Genomic DNA, 27,239 nt, shown 5'->3' with positions numbered 1-27,239 from the left:
GGTTTTACCATACATTTTTTTTAAAAATACAGTATTCTACAGTTATGAGCCACACCATTGCAATAATGCTTATTTGCTTCAGTTCTTTTAATTATTATTGTACAATATCGTATTTTTAATGGCTGCTACTACTAAAATGCCTTTACATATTTTAAAATTAGCAGCAGTAAAAATAGCTTAATTTTGTCTTACATGATGGAAAATGCATTCTGGCAGAGATAAGATGGGGAGGAGGTTCTATCTGATCTATTTTGGCTCTTATGTGGTACTCACATAAGAATACTGATCATATAGTAAGGAGGTCATTATTAGGCACATGTCCTGTATAAGTATCACTTTCAGTTCCTACAAAGCCATATCTGTTTTATTACATGAAGCATAATAGCACTGGGGATGCTAAATAAGTAATGCTGGATTAGTAATAGCCATGTTTTGAAAAATTTAGTTTGTAATTTAAATTACAGCAAGTTTTTAAAACTACCAATTACTTTAGTAGACCTATCTGTGTATAATTGTCTGGGTGTTCAGGCAGCATTATCATGATAATCCAGCAAAGGATAAAATTTGCGGGTAAAGTTAAAATTTAGTAGCTTAGTTTTAAAATATTGGTGATCAAGACACACAAATTATCTCATACTTCTGGATTGGTAAGGCTCTGAGGCCACAGACAAAACATTCTGGTGAGTACTAACTTTCTATTCTACCAACCTATTAGAATTCTTTGAGGGGGTCAACAAACATGTGGACAAGGGTGATCCAGTGGATATAGTGTACTTGGACATTCAGAAAGCCTTTAACAAGGTTCTTCACCAAATGCTGTTAAGCAAAGTAAGCAGTCATGGGATAAGAGGGAAGGTCCTCTCTTCGATCATTAGCTGGTTAAAAGATAGGCATAAATGGTCAGTTTTCAGAGTGGCTAGAGGTAAATAGCCAAGTCCCCCAAGGATTTGTACTTGCACCAGTGTTGTTCAACATATTCATGAATAAGGCTGCGATCCTTTCACAGAGGTTGCAGAAGTCATGAATTCTGTGACTTTCTGCGACCTCCGTGACTTCCACAGTGGCTAGTGCGGCTGACTTCAGGGCCACCTGAGCAGCCGAGAGTGCGGCTGGTCCTGGGGACCGCCCAAGCAGCAGCCCCGGGGAGCATCTTAGCAGCAGTCCCCGGGGCAACCACACTGGCCGCTGCTTGGGTGGCCCCAGGCAGCTGGCTCCAGGGACTGCCAGAACTGCAGCTGGTGTGGCTGGCTCTGGGGAACACCAGAGCAGCGGTTCTGGGGGTGCCCTGGGGACCGCCAAAATAGCGGTCCTGGGGCAGCAGCATGGGGCACCTGCAGGCCGGCCAGAGAGCAGTCCCCTGGAGCAGGAGGTCTCTGGAGCAGCAGGACCCCAGAAGTAGAGATTTAGTCCGGAGTATTTTTGCTTAGAGTCATGGACAGGTCACAGGCTGTGAATTTTTACTTATTGCCTGTGACCTGTCCATGACTTACCAGAAATACCCATGACTAAATTTTAGGCTGATTCATAAATGATCTGAAAAAGGGGGTAAACAGTGAGGTGGTAGAGTTTGCAGATGATACTATTAGTAAAGATAGTTAAGTCCAAAGCTGACTGTGGGTGACTGGTCAACAGAATGGCAGATGAAATTCAATGTTGAAAAATGCAAAGTAATGCACATTGGAAAACATAATCCCAACTGTACATACAAAATGATGGGGTCTAAAATAGCTGTTACCACACAAGAAAGAGATCTTGTAGTCATTGTGGATAGTTCTATGTGCAGCAGCAGTCAAAAGGCTACCAGGATGTTAGGAACCATTAGGAAAGGGATAGATAATAAGAATAATAATGTCACTATATAAATCCATGGTACACCCACTCTTTGAATACTGTTTGCAGTTCTGGTTGCCCAATCTCCAAAAAGATATTAGAATTGGAAAAAATATAGAGAACAGTAACAAAAATGTTTAGGAGTATGAAACAGCTTCCATATGAGGAGAGATTAGAAAAACTGAAACTTTTCAGTTTAGAAGATGACTAAGATGGGGGTGGGGTATGATAGAGGTCTATAAAATCATGAATAGTGTGGAAAAGTGAATAGCGAAGTGTTACTTACCCCTTCACCTAGCACAAGGAGTCCTGTGTGTGCTTGCTGTGGAACCGCTTCCTGAAATGAAGAGCTTCTGGCAGCATAAGTGCTACCTTCCAGGCCTCCATAGACCTCACTCTCTCTGTACAGGTATCAAGATGCACACACCAACCCTTGAATACTTGGAGCATTTTCTGTGTCCAGACCAGGGGTTCTCAAGCTGGGGTCGTGACTCCTCAGGGGATCGTGAGGTTATTAGCTGGGGGGTCGCAAGCTGTCAGCCTCCACCCCAAACTCCACTTTGCCTCCAATATTTATAATAGTGTTAAATATTTTTAAAGTATTTAATTTATAAGGGGGGTCGCACTCAGAAGCTTGCTGTGTGAAAGGGGTCACCACTACAAAAGTTTGAGAACCACTGAACACTCATGCACTGGGCCTGATATTCTCAAAGCAACAGTACACACCAGGTTGTAAGATTCAACTCAAGACCAGCACTTTGTTTAACGCAAAGCACTTAGATACACTTACAGTGAAAACAAGAATAAGTTTTATTATCAAAGGCTAGTGATTCACGTGAAGAGTGAGTAGGGATATTGGAAACAAATGGTTACATATAAAACAAAATCATAACACACTGTCTAGAGACAAAACTTAACTAACTGGTTAACCTCCTGTCTAAAGCATTTTCTCTCACCCAGAGTCCTGTTCATCGTTTTCAACCAGGGTTGGCTGAGACTTTCCTTTTATGAAAGCAAACGCACGATCCGTTTAGTTTGTAGGTGCAGGATGCCACAGTGCCCTCTTTGCCTTCTAGAAATACCTCCAATGTTCATTGTCTTTACTCATAAAAAAGCTAAACCCCTGTTGAATTCATATCGCTTCATAAACGTTTGACTTCATTAGTAAATGAGCATCCATTGTGTTAGCCTAAAATGCTTAATTTATATTCCAACAGAGAGATATGTGTCTGGAGGAATCTGTGTAAGTGTCATCTTTTGGTGAACTGCTTTTAACTTACATGCTTAAGAACATAATTTTCTAATACATATAACTCCTTGCATAGTACATGTACATACTTTTCACAATGATATTGATGGCCAGTGTGACACCAACTTTCACTTGAGACTTCAAAGGACATTCTTCGGTGAACCAGAATGTGCATATCATAATCAGGAAGTACTTGAACCCCTCTGCACCCCCCTTGCCAGTTGACATTAAGAGGTTCTTGGGTCAGAGGAGCCCAACCAGATTTCTTGTATCCCATTATAGTTCCCAAAAAGCTTTTGCTGCAGTCTTTGCTAGTTGGATCTCCTTCTCATGGCTGATACTAAGCCCTGCAGTCCTACACCTTTACAACTCGTGCCCATTACTATAGTGTCACATTACTGGTTATTAGAGAGACAAGGTGGGTGAGGTAATATCTTTTGTTGGACCAACTTCTGTTGGTGAGAGAGACAAGCTTTTGAACTTACACAGAGATCTTCTTGACCCCTGAGTTCTGTGTAAGCTCAAAAGCTTCTCTCACTGATAAAAGTTGGTCCAATAAAAGATATTACCTCACCCACCTTGTGTCTCTAATATCCTGGGACCAACACAGCTATAACACTGCATACACTACTGGTTAGTCTAATAAACTGATGAAATGGTGTCTCCAAGGTGCATACTGCTTGGTGTGTCCTTCGCAGGATGCATTTCTTCCATGCTCTATAGGTAGACTTTTATCTCTCTATTTTCTTCTTCAAGTAGTGTCCCTGTGGGTGCTCCACTTTAGGTGTTGGTGCATTCCTGCGCCACAGATCGGAGATTTTCCGTAGCAATGCTCGGTCAGGGCGTGTGTGCGCAATAGTCATCTTGTGGTGCCATTGGCACCTCATGTAGTGCACACACAACCCAACCCATTCAGTTCCTTCTCAACCATCCTGGGCTGCAGATGGAACTCAGTGGCCATGTTGCCTCTTCATTTTTCTCTCTGTAGAAATAGTTAGATTAGCTGTAGCTTAGTAAGTCTAGTTTGGTTAGTTAGTTATTTTCTTTTCAAAAAAATTACTATAGATATTTTCTTTTAATTGCTATTTTTCCCACACTTTCCCAGTTGGGAAACTTTAACGCCCACGATGCCTGGCTTGCCTGGGTTTAAATGATGTGACTCTTGTCGTGAGGTGAAACCCATCTCAGACAGCCACTCATTGTGTGTACATTGTTTGGGGAGACCCATATCCCTCAAAAACGTGCCCATTGCCACAACCTTAAAGCCAGGGCTGGGCGTGATCAAGATCTCCGCCTCAAGATGATTTTGATGGAAAAGTCCCTTCAGCCTCCTCTTTAGGGACAAAAATCAACAGCAGCAGATGGTTCCCTGAACAAAACCTCTGCTAATTGGAGTGCTCAGTCTTCCAAATCATCCAGGAAGCGAGCTGCAACCTCCCCTAATAGGGACAGGCAGAGAAAGAAAAGGTCCCTGGCGAGGTCATTATCCTCAGTGCCGAGATCGAGTAGAGTGAGCATCTTTGAGGTTCCGGGAACCTCTGGCACTGTCCCTCTGTGGACCTCTGCTGAGCCCCACCGCTCCGGAATGGAGTCAAGACACTCCTCCTGTATGGCACCGACCACCCTGGTGTGGGAGTCATAGAATCATAGAATATTAGGGTTGGAAGAGACTTCAGGAGGTCATCTAGTCCAATCCCCTGCTCAAAGCAGGACCAACACCAACTAAATCATCCCAGCCAGGGCTTTGTCAAGCCGGGTCTTAAAAACCTCTAAGGATGGAGATTCCACCACCTCCCTAGGTAACCCATTCCAGTGCTTCACCACCCTCCTAGTGCAATAGTGTTTCTTAATATCCAACCTAGACCTCCCCCACTGCAACTTGAGACCATTGCTTCTTGTTCTGTCATCTGCCACTACTGAGAACAGCCTAGCTCCATCCTCTTTGGAACCCCCCTTCAGGTAGTTGAAGGCTGCTATCAAATCCCCCCTCACTCTTCTTTTCTGCTGACTAAATTACCCCAGTTCCCTCAGCCTCTCCTTGTAAGACATGTGCCCCAGCTCCTTAATCATTTCCATTGCCCTCTTTCCAATTTGTCAACATCCCTTCTGTAGTGGGGGGACCAATACTCAATACTCCAGGTGTGGCCTCACCAGTGCCGAATAGAGGGGAATAATCACTTCCCTCAATCTGCTGGCAGTGTTCCTAATAATATAACACAATATGCCATTGGCCTTCTGGGCACCAAGGGCACACTGCTGACTCATATCCAGCTTCTCATCCACTGTAATCCCCGTGTCCTTTTCTGCAGAACTGCTGCTTAGCCAGTCATTCCCCAGCCTGTAGCAGTGCATGGGATTCTTCTGTCCTAAGTGCAGGACTCTGCACTTGTCCTTGTTGAACCTCATCAGATTTCAGAGTTGGCACTGAGAGCAGTACCACAGGCAGTGCCATCCCCATCAGCACTGACAGACAGGCTAAGGACAGCTCTGACCGCATCGGCAGCAACTGCACCACCAGAGAAGCACACAGCTCCGCAACAGTTCCTACACCAGAAAGACATAGCGGTTTCTTTGGTACCACAGTTGCCGTTGCTCAGCACCGAGGGATCGCCAGGCCAACTAATGGAGCAGCTAACCACTTCACCTGCTCCCCACCCTCTCTCCAGCAATGAAGAGGACATATGTGGGAGTCAGTTCTCTTCCCAGCACTCTTCACCCATGGAGAGGAGACCTCTATGTAAGGCCGTTAAGACCACATCCACCAACCTCGAGAGATGCAACCATGGTACAGGCAATCCTGGACTTGCCCTCCGATGCCTTTCCCTCTGTAGTGCTTCCCCCCCCCCCCCCCCCCCGGATCCCTGGGCGGCACATAGGGCCCAATATACTAGACCCTTGACTCCAGGCTGAGGGGAAATTCACTCTCCTCCACCTTCCCAGAGTAGGGACACATTGGAAGTACCCAAAGGCATGGAAGATGAAGAGGAAGAAGGCTTGGACCAGGAATGCTTTTCACCAGCTCAGAATTCATCTTCCTCCCCTGTTGAAGCCGTCATACCACCGCCTCCAACTACAGTAGACGACTTGAAACAATTTCAAGAACTCTTTAAAAGAGTAGCCGTCAGCCAAGACATTCCATTAAGGAGGTGCAAGAAATCCAGGACAAGCTGCTACAAATCCTACACATTTTTTTTTTTTTTTTGTTGGCTACACCTCTCTAGATTGCTCAAAGAGTTACAGACTTCCAGTTTGAAGGGCCAGATTCTTTGCGGAGAATTCAGATTTTCTCTCCACATCCTGAAGGATTCTCAGACCATGTTACACTCCTTAGGAATCTATACTGTGGGCCAGAAGAAAAGATATACCTCTCAACCGCACCACAGATCACAATCTTCTCAATACCCACCATCTCAGTGCTGTTATGAGCCACAGTGTAAAAGGGCCAGGGCTCAAAAGTGGGAGCAGTCTGCACCCCAGTCCATGACCTCTCAAACTGCCTCTTATACGTACTTTTGATGAGCTGGTCGAGGGCCTGAACAATGATACCTTACAGCATCAGCCGCCATCTATATACCCATCACGCCACTCAGAAGTCACCTTACCCTACTTCACAGCAATTAGGACCAGCTCGAGAGCAAAGAGATTGATTTCTAGCCCTGAACCTACAGGGTGCCTAGTTCCATATCTTGATACAATCATTGTACAGGAGATTTCCTACTGCTTACCTTTGGGGCAGGATCATTATCAGTACAGACTGCTCCACACAGGGTATTCTCCAAGGTTCTCTTCATTGTAGTGGCATACTAACCCCGGTACAGTGACTGGACTTTATCAGCACCAACCTGATGCAGTACAAGCGAGAGCGTTCCTCTCACTACCCACATTCACCACCCTAATATGCTGGGGAGCTCATCTACACAACCACAAGGTTCAAAACAAATGGTCTTCCACAGAAATTACCTTCCATGTCACCGTTTTGGGGCTAAGGGCTGTTAGGAGTGCCTGTGCATACTCTCTGCCTTTCATCAAAAACACCACACAAAGTCATGAAGGACTTAATGTGACCTGTATGTTTTGTATAAACTGCCAAGGACCTGCCAGATTTCCCTCCCTGGACAGCACTCAAACTTTGGAATTGATGCACCCATCACAATGTGCTCATCTCAGCTGTCTATCTACCAATGATACAGAACATGACAACCGACAGTCTCAGTTGGAATTTTCTCACAACAAGTATGTACTGAATTCAAAGATGCTTCAAGATATCCGCCCTATGGGGAACACTGACTATGGATTTCTTCACTACTTAACGGAACAAGAAAGGTCCTTGTTACTGCTCCAGTGCCGGCCTGGGGAAACATTCACTGGCAGTTGCCCTCATCTTCCCATGGGACAGGGCCCACTTGTATGTCATTTCCAAGTTTCCTACTCTATCCAAGATTCTGCTGAAAATTCAACGAGACAAAGCGAGAGTTATTCTGATTGCCCCTCTTGACCATGACAAGTATGGCTCCCTTACCTGACACAGATGGCAATATGCCCTTCTGTTTCTCTTCAGCCCATTCCTCACCCGCTCTCTCAAAGCAATGGGCTGACCATTCACCCCAACCCGCAGGTCCTCTGCCTCCAGGTTTGGTTCCTTCTTAGTCCCAAGGCTTAGAGGCAGAATGCTCTGACAAGCTGAACGTGTTGCAACACAACCAAAAGTTGACCACTCGACATACTTATCTACAAAATGGAAACGACTCCAAGTTTGTGTCATTCCAAACACACAGACCCAACCTCATCTTTCCTCCCTCTGATTCTGCACTACATTTTAAACACTCACTCAGCTCCCTTAAGGTACATCTCTTGGCAAAAACGGCTTCCCACTTGGTGTTTGCTCCCCACTAATGCGTAGATTCTTCAAGGGCATTGGGAATCTCTTTCCGCATGTGACACCACTCGCTCCAGCCTGGGACTTTAACCTAATTCTCAGGGCTTTGACTAGACCTCCCTCGAGTCTAGGACAAATTGTTCTCTCTTACACCTGTCCATGAAGACAGCATTTCTAATTGCCATCACCTCAGCTAGGCACATAGGAGAAATAGCGGCCCTGATGGCACATCCATCATAGAATATCAGGGTTGGAAGGGACCTCAGGAGGTCACCTAGTCCAACCCCCTGCTCAAAGCAGGACCAATCCCCAACTAAATCATCCCAGCCAGGGCTTTGTCAAGCCTGATCTTAAAAACTTCTAAGGAAGGAGATTCCACCACCTCCCTAGGTAATGCATTCCAGTGTTTCACCACCCTCCTAGTGAAAAAGTTTTTCCTAATATCCAACCTAAACCTCCCCAACTGCAACTTGAGACCATTACTCCTTGTTCTGTCATCAGCTACCACTGAGAACAGTCTAGATCCATCCTCTTTGGAACCCCCTTTCAGGTAGTTGAAAGCAGCTATCAAATCCCCCCTCATTCTTCTCTTCCGCAGACTAAAAAATCCCAGTTCCCTCAGCCTCTCCTCATAAGTCATGTGTTCCAGTCCCCTAATCATTTTTGTTGCCCTCTGCTGGGCTCTTTCCACATCCTTTCTGTAGTGGGGGGGCCCAAAACTGGACACAGTACTCCAGATGAGGCCTCACCAATGTCGAATAGCGGGGAACGATCACATCCCTCGATCTGCTGGCAGTGCCCCTACTTATACATCCCAAAATGCCATTGACCTTCTTGGCAACAAGGGCACACTGTTGACTCATATCCAGCTTCTTGTCCACTGTAACCCCTAGGTCCTTTTCTGCAGAACTGCTGCCTAGCCATTCGGTCCCTAGTCTGTAGCGGTGCATGGGATTCTTCTGTCCTAAGTGCAGGACTCTGCACTTGTCCTTGTTGAACCTCAGATTTCTTTTGGCCCAATCCTCTAATTCGTCTAGGACCCTCTGTATCCTATCCCTACCCTCCAGTGTATCTACCTCTCCTCCCAGTTTAGTGTCATCTGCAAACTTGCTGAGGGTGCAATCCACACCATCCTCCAGATCATTTATGAAGATATTGAACAAAACCAGCCCCAGGACCGACCCTTGGGGCACTCCACTTGATACCGGCTGCCAGCTAGAGATGGAGCCATTGATCACTACCCGTTGAGCCCGACAATCTAGCCAACTTTCTATCCACCTTATAGTCCATACATCCAGCTCATACGTCTTTAACTTGCTGGCAAGAATACTGTGGGAGACCGTGTCAAAAGCTTTGCTAAAGTCAAGGAACACGTCCACCGCTTTCCCCTCATCCACACAGCCAGTTATCTCATCATAGAAGGCAATTAGATTAGTCAGGCATGACTTGCCCTTGGTGAATCCATGCTGACTGTTTCTGATCACTTTCCTCTCCTCTAAGTGCTTCAGAATTGATTCCTTGAGGACCTGCTCCATGATTTTTCCAGGGACTGAGGTGAGGCTGACTGGCCTGTAGTTCCCAGGATCCTCCTCCTTCCCTTTTTTAAAGATGGGCACTACATTAGCCTTTTTCCAGTCGTCCGGGACTTCCCCGGATCGCCATGAGTTTTCAAAGATAATGGCCAATGGCTCTGCAATCACATCCGCCAACTCCTTTAGCACTCTCGGATGCAGCGCATCCGGCCCCATGGACTTGTGCTCGTCCAGCTTTTCTAAATAGTCCCGAACCACTTCTTTCTCCACAGAGGGCTGGTCATCTCCTCCCCATGCTGTGCTGCCCAGTACAGTAGTCTGGGAGCTGACCTTGTTCGTGAAGACAGAGGCAAAAAAACCATTGAGTACAGTAGCTTTTTCCACATCCTCTGTCACTAAGTTGCCTCCCTCATTCAGTAAGGGGCCCACACTTTCCTTGACTTTCTTGTAGTTGCCAGCATACCTGAAGAAACCCTTCTTGTTACTCTTAACATCTCTTGCTAGCTGCAACTCCAGGTGTGATTTGGCCTTCCTGATTTCACTCCTGCATCCCCTAGCAATATTTTTATACTTTTCCCTGGTCATTTGTCCAACCTTCCACTTCTTGTAAGCGTCTTTTTTGTGTTTAAGATCAGCAAGGATTTCACTGTGAAGCCAAGCTGGTCGCCTGCCATATTTACTATTCTTTCCACACATCGGGATGGTTTGTCCCTGTAACCTCAATAAGGATTCTTTAAAATACAGCCAGCTCTCCTGGACTCCTTTCCCCCTCATGTTATTCTCCCAGGTGATCCTGCCCATTAGTTCCCTGAGGGAATCAAAGTCTGCTTTTCTGAAGTCCAGGGTCCATATTCTGCTGCTCTCCTTTCTTCCCTGTGTCAGGATCCTGAACTCGACCATCTCATGGTCACTGCCTCTCAGGTTCCCATCCACTTTTGTTTCCCCTACTAATTCTTCCCGGTTTGTGAGCAGCAGGTCAAGAAGAGCTCTCCCCCTAGTTGGTTCCTCCAGCACTTGCACCAGGAAATTGTCTCCTACCCTTTCCAAAAACTTCCTGGATTGTCTGTGCACCGCTGTATTGCTCTCCCAGCAGATATCAGGGTGATTGAAGTCTCCCATGAGAACCAGGGCCTGCGATCTAGTAACTTCCATGAGTTGCCGGGAGAAAGCCTCATCCACCTCATCCCCCTGGTCCGGTGGTCTATAACAGACTCCCACCGCAACATCACCCTTGTTGCTCACGCTTCTAAACTTAATCCAGAGACACTCAGGTTTTTCTGCAGTTTCATACTTGAGCTCTGAGCAGTCATACTGCTCCCTTACATACAGTGCAACTCCCCCACCTTTTCTGCCCTGCCTGTCCTTCCTGAACAGTTTATATCCATCCATGACAGTACTCCAGTCATGTGAGTTATCCCACCACGTCTCTGTTATTCCAATCACATCATAATTCCTTGACTGTGCCAGGACTTCCAGTTCTCCCTGCTTGTTTCCCAGGCTTCTTGCATTTGTGTATAGCACTTGAGATAACTTGCTGATCGTCCCTCTTTCTCAATTTGAGGCAGGACCCCTGCCCTCTCACATGCTCCTGCTCGTGCTTCCTCCTGGTATCCCACTTCCCCACTTACCTCAGGGCTTTGGTCTCCTTCCCCCGGTGAACCTAGTTTAAAGCTCTCCTCACTAAGTTAGCCAGCCTGCTTGCGAAGATGCTCTTCCCTCTCTTCATTAGGTGGAACCCATCTATGCCTAGCACTCCTCCTTCTTGGAACACCATCCCATGGTCAAAGAATCCAAAGCCTTCTCTCCAACACCACCTGCGTAGCCATTTGTTGACTTCCACGATTCGACGGTCTCTACCCAGGCCTTTTCATTCACGGCCTTTTTTTTTTTCCCCAGACAAAGTAACTCTAAGGCCATATCCCAAGTTTCTCCCTACTTTCTCTGCACTTTCCATATTAACAGATCTATCTCCCTGTTTTTTCCCAAAACCACATTGTGGCAACTGGGAGACAATTGTGCATATGCTAGATATTAGAAGGACATTAGCATTCTACTTGGACAGGACTAAGGACTTCAGGAAATCCCCTAAACTCTTCCTTTCGTCCACAGAAAGATCCAAAAGCTCTGTGATATCGGCTCAGACTATCCAAATGGGTCTCTAGTTGCATCAATCACTTATCGAGGGCGCAACTTGCTTCTGTCCAGAGTCCATACGCACTCCACGAGATCAGTTTCTACCTCAAATCACATTCTGTAGGGATACTCCTACCTCAGCAATCTATAGAGCAACGACTTGGGCCTCTGCCCATACTTTCACAGAACATTATGTGATCACTGAAGATTTAGCTGCTGACACCATCTTCGACGCCACAGTACTTTCTGTAGTAAAAGACTCCACTCCGAAGTCCCAGCCTCCAGTGGTGGGTACTGCTCAGGAGTCACCTACTGTGGAGCACCCACAGGGACACTACTTGACGAAGAAGAGGAAGTTACTCACCTTGTACAGTAACGACGGTTCTTCGAGATGTGTGTCCCTATGGGTGCTCCACAACCCGCCCTCCTCCCCTCTACTTCGAAGTTCTCTATAGGGCTCTGTGGTAGAGAAGGAAGTGAGGGGGGTTCGCCTGTGCAGTGCTAAATAGCCTCGAGGCAGACCATGAGGGAGGGAGAGCACATGTGTGGGCTCAATGGGACACTGCTATCAAAAGTCTCCGATTAGAGGTGCCGGGGCACACAGACACCTACTGTGGAGCCACCCATAGGGAAACCCATCTCAAAAAAACATCGTTACTGCACAAGTTGAGTAACTTCCTCTTCATCCAAAATTGCACTCCCCATCAATGATACCATAATCTAGCCAGCAGAAAAATATTAGGCAGACCCCCACAACCATACCACCTACAAGGAAAAGAGCTGACAGGAACTACTTTGTACCAGCTACAGAGATGGACTTTCTCTTCTCCCACCCCCACCCTAACTCTCTGGTGGTGGAAGCTGCCAACCATCACAGCAAACAACCCGAATTCTGGTCCACTCACCAAGACAAAACACAAATGCTTAGACCTTTTTGGTTCATGTACTCATCGACAACACTCCAATTCTGGGTCACCAATTTCTCAGCCCTTCTTGCAAGGTACGACTTTGACAACTACAATAAACTACAAGAATTCCTTGAGGTTCTATCAGAGGAAAACGCCCCCAGTTCACTGTGATCATGAACAAGGGACAATTAATTGCCCGTACGGCTTTTCAGGTCTCGATGGGTATAGCAGACACTGCTGCAAGAATGACGGCCACAGCTATCGTAATGCGGAGGGACTCATGGTTACAGTCATCCAATATTCCAAAAGAGCTCCAACTCAAGGTGGAGGATCTCCCTTTCGATCAGGAGAAGCTCTTCTCTGCAAAAATGGATGACGTCCTTCACACTGTGCAGGATTCTCAGGCCACCCTGCACACTTCAGGCCTAATAAGTGACCTGATAAGCAACGCTGGTACACACCATATCAAAAGGGCAGACACACCTCTTTCCATTGCCCACAACAGCAGTAATTTGACCAGAATAGAAATAAACAACGCTCACAAAGACATAGGGCCCCTCAAACTCAGTCCTTGTCCTTACAACCATCTACTACCAAGCCACAGTTTTAAAGTCTTCGTTGAGGGTCTGAATGACATCCCCCACAATACTGTGCTGTCAAATACTCCTACCAAACCTTTTGGCCACCACCTGCACCTGTTTTACCATGCTTGGGCACCAATAACAATGAACCAATGGGTACTGGAGATTATAAAATCGGGTTGTACCATCTCCTTCCTCTCCTTACCCCCTACCCTATCACCTTCTCCGTCCCTCTTCAGTGACCCTTCTCACAAGCACCTTTTACAACAGGAAATGAACCATGTCCTACAATTGGGTGCCATGGAGCAAGTTCCAACTCAATAAAAATGGAAGGGTTTTTTCTCCCATTATTTTCTCATCAAAAAGAAAAACGACAGATGGAGGCCCTCTTAGATCTTTGGAAACTCAACAAATTTGTGCAGAATCAGAGAGATTCAAAATGGTCACACTGGCCACAATTATTCCAGCGCTAGACAAGCAGGACTGGTTTTCAGCCCTCGACCTCCAAAATGCTTATTTTCATATTACAGGCAATTTTTAAGATTTGCGGTAGGGCTCAACCATTACTAATACAGAATACTACCTTTTTGCCTTTCCACTGCCCTTCCAGTTTTTTCAAAAACCCTAACAGTAATGGTGGCCCACTTATGAAGGAGAGGAGTGATGATCTTCCCATACCTAGACAATTGTCTACTGAAAGGTACAACTCAGGAAGAAGCTACACACATGGTGCAGACAATCACTGAACTGTTCCAGACACTAGGGTTGCAGATGAATATACAGAAAACTACACTAATCCCGGTGTAACAACTGGAATTCATCAGGTCCTATCTTGATTCCACACAGGAGAGGGCACTGTTGCAACAGTCACCAGCAGCCCTCAAACATCTGCCAGAACCTGCCTACAACTATTAGGTCATATGGCAGCTACGATGTTCGTTGTCAGACACACGATATTACATATGCATTGCCTACATAGCTGGCTGAGCACTGTGTACACTCCCAGCAAACATAGTCTAAACAAAAGAGTGACAGTACCCTCAAAGGTCATTGTGTCACTAAAGTGGTGGACAAAACCAGAAAACATCTGCACAAGGATCCCTTTCCAACTGGATCCTCTGTCACTAATAATCACGACCGACGTGTCTTTGATAGGCTGGGGTGCTCTCTTAGACAAGCACACCATACAAGGAAAGTGGTCAGCGATGGAAACTCAGCTCCACATCAATCTTCTGGAGCTCTGAGTGGTATGCAATGTGTGCAGGCACTTCCTCCCAATCATACAGAATGAATCGATCTGCATACTGACCCACAACATAGCATGCATGTTCTATATCAATCGCCAAGGTGGAGTTCGCTCCCATTCACTCTGCACCAAGGCCCTGAAATTGTGGAACTTTCACTACAACATAACCATCTTAGCTTCCGGGGTTTCAGAATATGACAACAGACATGTTAAGCAGACACTTCTCCAAGGAACAAGAATGGGAAATATATGACAGTGTCCTCAAATCGACATTCCAATAATGGGGCTATCCATCTGTAGACCAGTTTGCATCAGCAACAAACCACAAATGCCCACTTTTCTGCTCCAGGGCAGGACTAGCACCCAAGTCACTAGGGGATGCCTTCCTCATCTCATGGGACACATCACTCATGTATGCATTCCCACCGATACCTCTAATCTCACAAGTCATTCACAAGATAAGGAACTACAAGGCCCATGTCATACTGATTGTTCCAACGTGGCCAAGACAAACTAGGTTCCCTTACAAACTAGGTTCCTGTTGCACCTGGAAGTATGTGCTCTATGAGCTCTTCCCCTGCTGGTGGATCTCCTCTCACAGAACAGAGATCGGACTCTCCACCCAAATCCAGAGAAACTTCACCTCAAAGCATAGAATCATAGAATATCAGGGTTGGAAGGGACCTCAGGAGGTCATCTAGTCCAACCCCCTGCTCAAAGCAGGACCGATCCCCAGCTAAATCATCCCATGGCTCCTACGTGGTTCCAACACGACAAATTAGCATGTACAGAATGAGTGAAACGTATTCTTAAATAGCAGATGATCCACCGCTCTCTACGCAAAAGAATAAAATCGACACAAATCTAATATCAGGAATTACATTCAAAAACCAGTAGGAGAACACTTCAGCCTCCCTGGTCACTCAATAAGAGACTTAAAAGTGGCAATTCTTCAACAAAAAAACTAAAAACAAAAAAATGTCAGACGAGCCTTAGCATTTTACTTAGAAAGAACCAAACCCTTCTGGAAATCTTCAAGACTATTTATTTCCACAACAGAATGCTCCAAGGGATGTGCAATATCAACCCAGAGACTATCTATATGGACCTCTATTTGTATCCAACTCTGCTGTCAACTGCATAACAAGGAACACCCACCAGGGATCTGATCCCACTCTGTGCATGCCATTGCTACATCTATAGCCTTCCTGAACAATATCCCTGTGATAGATACGGGCCTCAGAGCACACGTTTGCAAAACACTATGCTATCACTCAATCCTCTAGGTCAGATGCTATATTGAAAACATTAATCAGGTTATCTGTCATGCTGTGCATAACTTACTTTTATTATATTTGCTAAATCACTAAAAGCTTATTTATATTTCAACCATGGATTCCCTCCTTCATAACCCACTTTCTTCATGATCTTGGAGTGAAGGAGCCATGCTGCATTTGTGAGATCACAAATACTCTCCATGACAACAAGCTTGCAAGTACAGGCTTAGTAATTCACTGTAGGATGAGAAGCTGAGCTGGGAAGGGAATGAGAAAATTCTTATTAAAACATGTATATTGTTCTTTAAGTCATAAAGAGAACACAGAAAAAGCCTACCCATGTAAACTTCCATCTTCTGTTTTGATCTGAAAGTGTATCAAAAGCTGATTTATATACCCTTTATGCATTCTCTAAATGGCAAGCATTTTTGTGATCATTATAAGTAATTGCAAAAAGTTGTCGACAAAATAAAGGTAAATATTCATCTAAGTTAAATGTCAGTTTAATATTTCAGTACATCCTTCACCTGTGTTAGTAAACTGTTGCTGTGCTTAAGTCTCTAAAATGGAAAGCAAAGTATATTTCACTTTTAAACAACATATAGCATAGAAACTTTCACATCTGGTAAATCAGTCATTTTTAATTAAGATAAACAACCCATTTTATGGGTTGTTATTATGTGAAAAGCGTGAGTTCCACATTGATACTCAGCACAAGACTGTTAAGTTCTTCAAAGCAAAACAGAAAACAAAGTAGATCTTAATTCTGCAGTGCACCTCAGATAAATTATAAATGGTTAATTAACATAGCATAAAAAGTAAAGTATCTACTACTGAACTAATTGCTATATTCAGTGTATACTCCATTATTTTCTGCTGCTAGACTCTCCGTGCAGATTAGTGACATGTCTCTAGAGTGCATCCTACATTAGTAACAAGCTTGGACAATAACATACCTTAAAGATGCGGTCTATCAGCTTTTGCACAGCAAAAATTCCTCATGAGGTAAATGCACAAGGATTGCAGGACTGGGCATGAAACATGGGTTTATATTTTTTTCATAGTCTTACTTTTATGTGAAAAATGTTTAATGGTTTCCTTTTTATTACTACAGTTCTTTTTGTGTAATATTGAGCTAAATGATTAGAACTATCAGAAATGCCTTAAGACTTTTATATGCATTATTTATGGGTCTCATATCCTTGATCAGTGTCAGTATTGTCTTTCATCTTGATTATGTTTGTCAGTTTTTCTTTTGAACCCCCATCATTTAGTGTGTTTTCATTATTTTTCCATTCTGTTGCAATTTCAGAACATGTAACTTCTAATGCCAGCGATAGTGAAAGTAGTTACCGTAAGTGTTATAAGTTCCTTCTTTATTTTGAATCCTTGTTACTACCTTTAAGTTTGGGTTTGTCTGGGTATTTTTTTCCAGATATTCACGTGATACATAAACATGGATTGCAGTTGGAGCTGATCAGGTGGTCTTATTTTATCTGCTCAGATGAGTTACTGAGAAATTTTCTGTTTATATAACTGAGTGTACTTAGGCCTTGTCAACACAAAGTTGCACCATTTTTACTTAAATAGATTGTTACTGATAGATTTAGTTGAACTGGTGCAAACCCTTTGTGGACATTCTTATTTTGATATAAGAGTGACTAATTGACTTAAACTGAATCAAGATCAGCCTGGTTTAAACTGAAGTAAGAGGGTCCACTTGATCTTTTGTACTAGTTTAACTAAATCAGTTTAAAATTTCACCTTTGGTTAAACTGGTGCAGCTTTCTTCTGTAGACAAGCACTTAGTAAGTTTTGTACTAACAATGTAAGCTGATAAATTCAATGTGTAATTGCATGCTTAAATATGAAATACTTGTTTTTTTTAAAAGTGTGATACATAAATATTTTAAATGAAAGTGAGGGTAAGTTATCATTCATTTCTCCTTCTCTTCGAGCTTTTACTTAGTAGTTTTGTGAAATAGGGCTGCTTATTTTGAGTTGTCTTCAAAGGCTATACAATGGATTACTGGTATTTAGCACCAGAATTAATGTTGTTAAATGAAACCCCTGGACTGTGTCATTCTAATTGCATGATACATTTGAAAGACTAGACTGAGTTTAAGTATTGTTGTTTTTATTATAGTAGAACCTTAAGGCCCACACAGGGATTTAGGGCCCCATTGTGCTAGGCACTGAACAAAGTAGTGTTAAAAAGATAGTCCCTTTCCCAACGTGATTACTATTCAGGGCTTCGATCCTGAAATTTATTTCATATGGCCAGACCCCCGCCCAACAAAATTACTAAGGCTCCAAGCAGGCACAGGACTGTCCCAAACACAGTGATTTTTGGGATCAAGACATAGGGTACAATAGAACAGATAGATGAAACATACAGGAAATTAGGTAGAGCTGAAGAAGATAACAGACAGGCATACCTTTGCACTGTGAGTTTTAGCCACGGCTCACCACCTGTTGTCTGTTTGCCAAGTATAAATTCCTGAAAGATATTTTAGTAACTGTTGTTATAGAGTTTGGACAGACGGTAGGGGAATGGGTCAACAGGTAAATGAGTTTGGGAGCTCTGCATCCTTTTAAATGGACACTGCCAAGTCAATTTTGGTACAAAACAAAATTTTACTAATAGAAATATCATTAATAGAAAATATTTTAAGCAAACAAATATTCTCTGTGTTTGCAACCCTGATATTGCTGCACTCTTGAGAAAATGAAAGTGAAATTGATAAGAAACTATTAACAAAAGTGAAACTGACTAGTCTGTGTATTGTAGAAACAGAGTAACACAAAATAGAAACAGCAAGGATGAAGAAAAGTTAACTAATTGGTAATGTTAGCCACACAGGTAAATTTACTCTTAAAAAACTGGGTTTTATTAACTTGCCAGTGTCTCTTGAAAGCTGCTGTTTTCTTAAGTTTTCCAGTCACTCGTCAGTGCTGCTTCTATTATGATCGGTGATTCATTATAGGTGATGATATTTGGACTTTATTCTTCATTGGCAAAAACTCTATGCACAGTATAAATGTTCTGTGGAATTTGACAGAATGTGTAATTCTAAGCAATGATTATTTTTATTAAAGTTACCTCTTTAATTTCTTCTTTCTGCTGTCTAATATGAAAGTTATCTTGATTACAGATGAGTATGGTTGTTCAAAAGGTCCATTCTATTAATATCTGTTTTTCTAAAGTGTTCAACAGTATTGACAATATATACTTTTTGCCCTCAACCAGTGGGTTGTTTATATTTGCTATTGCTGTTTCTGTTTAATGTTTTGCTTAACTGATTTTTGACTTTATAGCAAAGTGATTTCTTTCAAAAAGTATTTTGTTACATATTAGCTGGAGTCCCTTATAGCTGAGTTGATAGTTGAGTGACTTTGTTTCTCTCTCTAGCCTAAAAGAGGTTCTGAAAGTATATACTGTCTTTCTCTAAGTCCATTTGCATGAGTTATTTTTTGAGGTGTTCAGTTATCCAAGTTGCATGTTTCTTGTCTTAACTACTGAGAAAAAAATTCAAACTGATGTGCACTCATCTATTGCTATAATAGACTCAGACCACAAAGTAAATAATCTAAAATAAAAGACAGTTCTTCTTCAAGTGATGGTCCCTATGTGTATTCCACACATGGGTATCTATGAATCTGAGTCCAGAAATTCGAGTGAGCAGTATCCACATATGCGCAATAGATCTCCTTGTGCTCCAAATTGAGGACATGAAGGGGCAGTGCGAATTAACATCTCTCCAGTTCCTCATTACTACCATAAGACTTGAGTTGGAATCCCATGTCCATTTCAGTCTTCCTTTTTTGTGAAACTATAATACAATTTGTAAATAGTTTAGTAGTTAGTATTTTAATATTTTATCGTTTACAGTTAGTTTTTACAAAAAGAAAAGGAGTACTTGTGGCACCTTAGAGACTAACCAATTTGAGCATGAGCTTTCGTGAGCTACAGCTCACTTCATCGGATGCATCCTTTTCTTTTTTGAGTACAGACTAACACGGCTGTTACGCTGAAACCTGTCAGTTAGTTTTTAGTTACTCCCCACTTTGGGATGCTTCTCCTTCTGAAGGGGGATTACGCCAAGAGTTCCAGGGTTCAAGAACTGTCTCCCCTGTTCCCATTCTTTCTCCATCAGAGATGACCACTGGCGCTGGGATATTGCCACAAAGTGCAGTATCTGCCATTCTTTCCCTCCCTGAACTCAGGACGGATGAGAGCTCCATCTGTGTAAGCACCTCATGGAGCAGGCTCTGAAACCCCATTCAGATTCAGGCCATCTCCACCCCATACAACAACCTCAAATAATGAGCAGTGCCCCTCTGAGCGCAAGCTCCAGAGTTGAGGCAAAAACTCTTAAGCCTAACAAACTCTCTCAAGAGACTACGGGTCATGAACAGAGTCATATTTCTGTCCAGATATGTCTCAGAGAGGACCCCTCTCCATCTCAGTCAAAGTCAGTGAGCCCTAAAGCTTCTGTCCAAGAACGAAAGGCATGGAAGAAGGAGGATCTGATGTTATTGGTTCTGGCTTTGGATCCATCCTACAAACCTGAGGAGTGGAACTCAGTGCGTCTGTCTGGGCTTTCAATGCTGGGATCCCATCCAACAGCTCCAACGTTCTCCATGCAGGATCCCCCAAACATTAGATCCACTGGTACCTTCCTCAGGAGCCCCCCCAGGTACCAAGGAGGACTGAAAACTTCACCTCGCTGGAAGGTGTCTTCGCTTTGCCCTGCCCACAATCTCCCTTGTTATCAGATCCAGCTCTTTGTAGAGACATCCCTGCACCCAGGGAAACCACCCTGAGGGAAGGAATATCAGCCCCTATGATGTCTATAACTAACGTCCTCCCACTGGTTCCATCGGTGCTGCCAGTAGGACAGGTGCCTATCATGTCAAGTGAATCTGATGCTCCTGATGAGGCTCCTCCACCCACCCCCAAAAGGGGAGGAAGGTTAGTCAGAGATCGAAAAAGGTATTGGAATCTCCCGCCTCCTTCCAAATATGGTTTTCCAGGGCACTACTGGTACCTGATGCCATTGGTTCCTCCCCCTCTGGATGATCTCTGCTTGTCTTATTGGGGCTTGTAGGATCCGTACAACAGAGGCCTGGGATGTGTGCAGGAATCCTCTCCTGGCCAATAACAACTGGCTGCATCAGAATTTGTGGAGGAAGAAGACATCAAGCCTGGTCTGTATGGTATATCATCCTTCTCACTGGATGAGCCAGTTGCCCCTTCATCCCACTGTCCACCTGATGTTCACAAATTGTACCAGGAGTTGTTGCAGAGGGTAGCAGCTGAGCTGCAGATACATCAGAGAGATTCAAGACCCACAACAGGGCCTATTGGACACCTTCCAGCCTTCTGGCCTTTCGAGGGTGGCCCTTCCAGTTAACCAAGCCATCGTGAAATTCACCAGATCACTGTGGCACACCCCTGCCTTTTGTTGCCCTACCCTAAAGAGAGCTGAGAAATGGTATTTTGTACCAGCAAAAGGGGCTAAATCCATATTTACCCATCCAGTACCCAACACGTGTGCAATCAGCTACAGAGAAGTCCAGGGCTCGGTATTCCAATAATCCCACAACTAATAAGGTCGCTAAATGCCTCTTCCTTTTGGGTAGGAAAGTATTCTCTTCAGCTAGTCTCTGATTCAGAGCTGCTGACTACCAGGCAATGATGCAAAATATAATTTCCTTAATTATGCCAAATGTACAGAATTTAAAGGCAAACTTCCCTAGCAAGACAGGGCCAGTTCCATGCCCTCATTGTCAAAGGTAGGCTGATGACCAAAACATCACTTCAAGGGGCAGTTGACACAGCTGATACTATCTTTAGAGCCATCAACACAGTTGTAGTCCTAAGGAGTTATGGTTGCAATCTTCAGGGTTCCCCAAGGATGTCCAAAATACCATCAAAAACCTTTCCTTTGGTGAGTCTAGCCTTTTTAAATGCAAAGACTGAGAAGTCTTTGCACACTCTAAAAGTCCCTAGAACAAACTTATACTCTCTAGACATTTACACCCCAGCCCCCAAGAGGAATCATCATAAGCAACACTATACACACAGACCACCTCCTTAGGTGTTCTATCATCAGTCACATGAACCTCCATGTAAGAAGCAAAGGACTCAAAGATCTAGATATATGGCTGCTTCTACCTCTACAACCACCACCCAATAACCAAAGGGTTCTTTAGAAGATACAGTTGAGGACAGCATGCTGACATTGATGCCATGTATCATTACTCCCCCTGCCTTTGGTGGTCACCTTACTACTTTGCTCACAACTGGGCAGAAATAACTATAGACAGGTGAGTACTAAACATCATAAACTCAATTGCACAGTGTTGGTGGTTATCTTGCCTCCCCACCACAGACCACCTTTTGGGCCCCTTCTCAGGGACCACGCTCATGAGGAAATTCTGCGTCAAGAGGTAAACTCTCTTCTTCAGAAAGAGGCTTTAGAACCAATGCCTCCTCAGTATCAAGGGACTGGGTTCTACTCCCCATATTTCTTGGTCCCAAGAAAATCCAATGGAAGGAGACTGATTCTCGACTTATGCCAACTGAATGTATTCATCTGGAAATTCCTCACAGTCACACTGGCATCAATAATCCCCTTTCTGGAAGAGGACACTTAGTTTGCAGCCCTCAACGTGAAGGATGTTCATTTTCATACAGATATTCACCTTTCCCACAGAAGATTTCTTAGATTCTTCATTGGGCAGGACCACTTCCAATTCAGAGTCCTTCCATTCACACTAGCTGCATCACCCAGAGTCTTCACAAATGTTCTTTCAGTAGTAGCAGCTTGGATGAGATGAAATAGTTTTACTGTCATTCTGTATCTCAATAATGGCTTCCGACAGGCAGGTCCATCACAGAAAGCTAGTCAGCAACAGCATTCCTACTCCATCTTCCCTGGGAATTTCCATCACTACAAAAAGTCTACTGACGCCTGTGAGGACCTTGGGCTTCATAGGAGCAACCTTGGATTTGACTGCAGCAAGAGCCTATCTTCCCACTAAGAGATTCCACATCATGAGCAATCTAATAAAACACATCACCTTGACATTCTGCACTCCAAAGTACCCCATATTTACCATGGTGACGAGTCACCCCCAAAGTGCAACCTGGAACTGGGGTACCACTGTGCCCTCTGACTCACCAGCCTGGGTTCCCTCTCGCACTGTGCTGCTGTGACAAGCTGCAGACCACTCCTAGTCCTACACTCCCACCAGCAGTCACACAGGCAGGGACATACCCAGCTGCAGTTGCATGCCGGCTCTGTCCAGCCACTGCATGAATCAACAGTAGGAGGCTATTACCCTCTCTAATACCCCCAAATCCCCAGCCTAGGACCTCAGAGCTGTACCGTCCTGCCCTGGTCAAAAACCTGACCAGTATGAATGTATTACCCAGTTCGCCTCTCCCTCTACATGGAGAGGAATATGCACAACGCCTTTGTTAACTGAGCTGAGATTTTTCCCAAACACTTCACTCAAAAACACACTGGTTAAGATAAAACAAAACAAGTTAAAATCTATCTTTCTGTAGTTAATTAAGTGATTGTAAGTGATAGCAAACAGATCAAAGTGGATTACCTAGCAAATAAACAAAACTGCAATCTAAGCCTAATATACTAAATAGGATTTGAATCAGCAATATCTCACCCTGACTGATGATACAAGCAGTCCACCAAGCTTCTATACACAGGCTAGAAATCACTTTAGCCTGGGACCAGCACTTCTCCCAGTTCAGTCTTTGTTCTTCAGGTGTTTCCAGGTGTTCTCTTGTGTGGGGAGTGAGCCTCCAAAATGATGTCACTCCCCATCTTTCATAGTCTCTCCATATGGCAAGACTCTCCCCTTTGTTCTAAGCCAAGTTACCAGCCCCTTTGTGGAAAAATACAGGTACCAAAATGGAGTTCAGTGTCATGTGGTCTGGTCACATGCCCTTGCATGCCTTGCTGAGTCATAGCATCCATTATCCATAGGCTGTCTGAGAATATGCTCTTCCATGGTCCACTGTCTTTGTTGATGGGCCATTAGCATTGTCTAGATACCTGAAAGGCTAGTTCTGGGTGTTTCCAACTTCACAACATCTTTCAATAACACATGCATAGCCAAAATTTATAACTTCGCATACAATGACAGCACATACAATCCAATGATGTATTAATGTTTAGCAGATCAAGACTTTTAGAATGATACCTCACAAGGCATACTTTGTACAAAACATATAATTACATCAATATGGTAAGTATCGGGTACTTTGGAGTGGAGAATGTCACATCACCCTCAAACCTCATACCACTGTCAGGGCTTGCCTTTCCCTCCTTGGCCACATGGACTCATGAATCCACATTACACCAATTGCTAGGCTCCAACTCTGCTGTTTACAGACCTGGCTTCAATCTGTCTACTCACCAGAAAAAGACAAAGTCAGTTCCAGTAACTGTAACAGTAACAGACAAGGGTTTGGTCTCTCTCACCTGGTGGACAAAGCTGGAGAAATTTGGGATGGGATTTCCTTTCCTGACTCCTATATCAGAGGCAACTATAGTCAGATGCCTCCATATTGGGTTGGGGAGCTCTTACAAACAAACAATCATACCACACCAGGATTTGGACCCATCAAGAGGCTGGGATGTACATCAGCTTACTGAAATTAAGGGCAATCCGTTGGACCTGCAGTGCATTCCTTCTGCTCAGCCGATCCTGTCACATGCAAGTAATATCAGATAATATGTCAACTGTCTTCTGTGTAAACAAGCAGGGGAGAAACAAGATCACTCCCTCTCCGTGTGGAGTTACACCAACTCGATGTTGACTATCAGACATCACATCACTCTCTTAGCAGTGTATCTACTAGGCATGTAGAACTCCCTAGCAGACACTCAGCAGATATATTTCAACAGACCACGAGTGGGAGATTCACAATTTTGTTCTCAACAACATCTTCAGCCAGTAGGGAAAACGCTGTCATGGGATCTGTTTGCCTCAAAAGAGAACAGAAAACGTCTTTTTTACTACTCCAGAATGCTCTGCGCTGAGGCTCAAAGGGCAGCTCCCTTCTATTACCCTTGAGGGACCTCCTATCCGGTCCCTCTGATACCACAAGTCCTGCAAAAGATCTGTCATGACAGAGCTCAGGTCATCCTTATTGAGCTCAGTTGGACAAGTCAGGGATGATTCGCAGACCTCCTGAGAATTTTGACCTGTCCACCCATCGACATCTGACCATTTCTGGATCTGTTGATTTAATACAATGGCACAATAAGGCGTCCCAAACCAGTGCCAGTGCAACTCAAGGCCTGGTATTGTATTTGGATAGACATCACATGTAGAGCTTTCATGCTCAATAGCAGTTCAATCCATCCTCAACCAGAGCAGAAAGGATTCAACTATAAAAAGTTATTAAGCCAAATGGAAACATTTCTCCTCTTGGTCATGACAACACCAGTTATCTCCAGAGTCCGCTGGGATCCCTGCTATCCTAAATTACCTACTTACTCTTAAGATGTCAGGTCTCTCTCTGTTACCTATGGATCCATCGGACAGTAATCAGTGCTGTTCAGCCTCCTATTGAGGATCACACTATTTTCACTTGTCATCCTTTGACAACTAGATTTCTTTAAGGACTTGTTAGATCTTTTCCACAATTGGTAAGGCCAATGTTTCAGTGGGCCCTCAACCTCCTTCTGTCAGCTCTTACTAAACTTCCTTTCGAATTATTAGCCACCCATTCTATGTCCCATCACAGGATGCAAGTTGCCTTCCTAGACCCCATCACATGAACCAGAAGGGTGAGCAAGCTGGGAGCACTCATGGCAGATCCACTATTTACTACTTTTCATAAAGCAAAGGTCTTTCTTTGCCTTCTCCCAAAAATTCTCCCCAAAGTAATTACAGAGTTTCTTATCAGTCAAACTAACTACTTACTGATATTTTTTCCAAAGCTGCAGGCCTCCAGTGAGGAGTGAAGTCTTCACTCTTGAAACATCAGACAGGCACTGGCCTTTTATCTGCAAAAAACAAAAGCAATTAGAAAAACACCCAGGCTTTTTATTACCAGAACAGAGAGGTAGAGAGTCAAGCTGTATCTGCCCTGAGGCTCTTTAAATGGATTTCAGCCTGCATTACCCTTTGCTATCAACTCTCTCATTCTCCCCTTCCCTCCCACAGAGGGAGTGAGAGCCTGAGTGCCACCGCAGGGAGTGGAGGGGGGGTGAAGCCCTCCCCCCAACACACACTCCTGACACGTTTGGTAGAATAGTGTCCCCAGACTGGTAGTTCTGCTGCTGCTGTGGCCTTAGAGGCAGGGCAGTGCTGAGCAGGTAAGTCTCCCTTTCCCTCCTTTCCCCCAGCATTGGCAGAGGAGCTCGGGCTGCTACTACTAATGGTCAGCAGGGGTGGTGCTGCCTTTCTAGGTTTCCCTGCATGCTGTCCGTAGAGAAGAGGTAATGCGAAGACTTGGAGCGGGCTCTGGGCAAGGGGTACTGTGGTGATGGCCTGGGGAACAGGGTTGCCACTGCCAGGCCTTTTTTTACTGCACAGCCTGTGCCACCCAGGACTCTGCTGCCATCTCCTAGTAATGCCTGAGGCAGCATGGGGCAGGGCTGGGCTGGCTTAGTCCCAGGCATTTGGCTGGAGTGAAGGGCCAGCCTGGCCACCAGAGGATGCTACCATGGGGTGGGGGGATGGCACAGAAAACCACCAATCCTATTACATCTGTTAAGGCCCGTCCCCTACCCCTCTTGGCTCACCCAACTCCATCCTCTATACCCACGCCCCAATCTCAGGGTGTCTACCCCAACATTATCCCTCTGCTGGGATCTGCCTCCCCCCTGCCAAGTCTCTTCATCCTACTCCACACCCCCAGCCCCTAAACTCCACCTCCTGCCCGCATGGCCTCCATACCAGGTGTGGATTCTAGTCACCCCCCCACCCCACCCCACAGAACAAGACACTCCAATCTGCTGCAGAATTGCTGTTTTAGTTAGCATGCAAAGCTGATGCAATTTGGTAAAATTTCGGGAAACATGAGGTAAATTTTTTATACTTCACCGCCACCTGCTTGAGATCCCAAGTGATGCCCTAGTGACAGCCCATTTCACCAGAGTACAAGCAACCTCTACAGCATCTTTGTGAGACATACCTTTCGTAGAAAAATATAGGGCAGCTACCTGGAGCTCCTTACAGGCTTTTACAATACACTGCTTTGGTCCAGTCTTCTACTACAGATACAGCTGTGAGGACAGCAATCTTGCAGAAAGCCATAACATCTGCATCCCATCATTTCCTCCTTGAATACTGCCTACTAATCTCCCACGTGTGGACTACACGTAGAGGACATCACTTGAAGAAGAAATGGAGGTTGGTTACTTATAACTGGAATGGTGGTTCTTCAAGGTGTGTGGTCCTCTACCTGCCATCTGTCCCCTCTGCTGTGGATCATGTCTAGATTTGCGATAAGAAAAGGAACTGGACAGGTGTCAGTCTGTGCTGCCCTTTATGCCCTCGGTTCAGAGCACAAGACAATCTGTGGCACATGTGTGGACCAATGGACCCTATTTGCTAGAA

General features: G+C 44.5%; 1 protein-coding gene and 1 long non-coding RNA gene across 38 annotated transcripts in view; one reads left to right on the top strand and one right to left on the bottom strand.

Moving 5' to 3' along the window:
• Positions 1-27,239, top strand: part of DLG1 (discs large MAGUK scaffold protein 1) — a 428,909-nt gene that overhangs the window by 377,813 nt on the left and 23,857 nt on the right. For 22 of the 37 annotated variants that reach the window (XM_074963286.1, XM_074963276.1, XM_074963269.1 and 19 more), the window contains 2 exons: positions 16,945-16,986; positions 18,773-18,808. The exons of 1 other annotated variant lie outside the window; for it this stretch is intronic. In XM_074963286.1, coding sequence (XP_074819387.1) covers positions 16,945-16,986; positions 18,773-18,808 — 78 coding nt within the window. The remainder of the gene's footprint in view (positions 1-16,944; positions 16,987-18,772; positions 18,809-27,239) is intronic. 14 more of the 37 variants (XM_074963271.1, XM_074963291.1, XM_074963290.1 and 11 more) reach the window with 2 other exon arrangements.
• On the bottom strand, positions 3,968-25,639 carry LOC141993731 (uncharacterized). Its single transcript, XR_012640934.1, has 4 exons — positions 25,599-25,639; positions 18,071-18,132; positions 15,700-15,889; positions 3,968-4,061 (listed from the first exon to the last, which is right to left on the bottom strand). It is a non-coding gene; the product is annotated as an uncharacterized LOC141993731 (long non-coding RNA).

This window comes from Natator depressus, chromosome 9 (assembly GCF_965152275.1).
Source record: "Natator depressus isolate rNatDep1 chromosome 9, rNatDep2.hap1, whole genome shotgun sequence".
Taxonomy (NCBI): domain Eukaryota; kingdom Metazoa; phylum Chordata; order Testudines; family Cheloniidae; genus Natator; species Natator depressus.
This window is presented reverse-complemented; position numbering and strand designations above follow the sequence as displayed.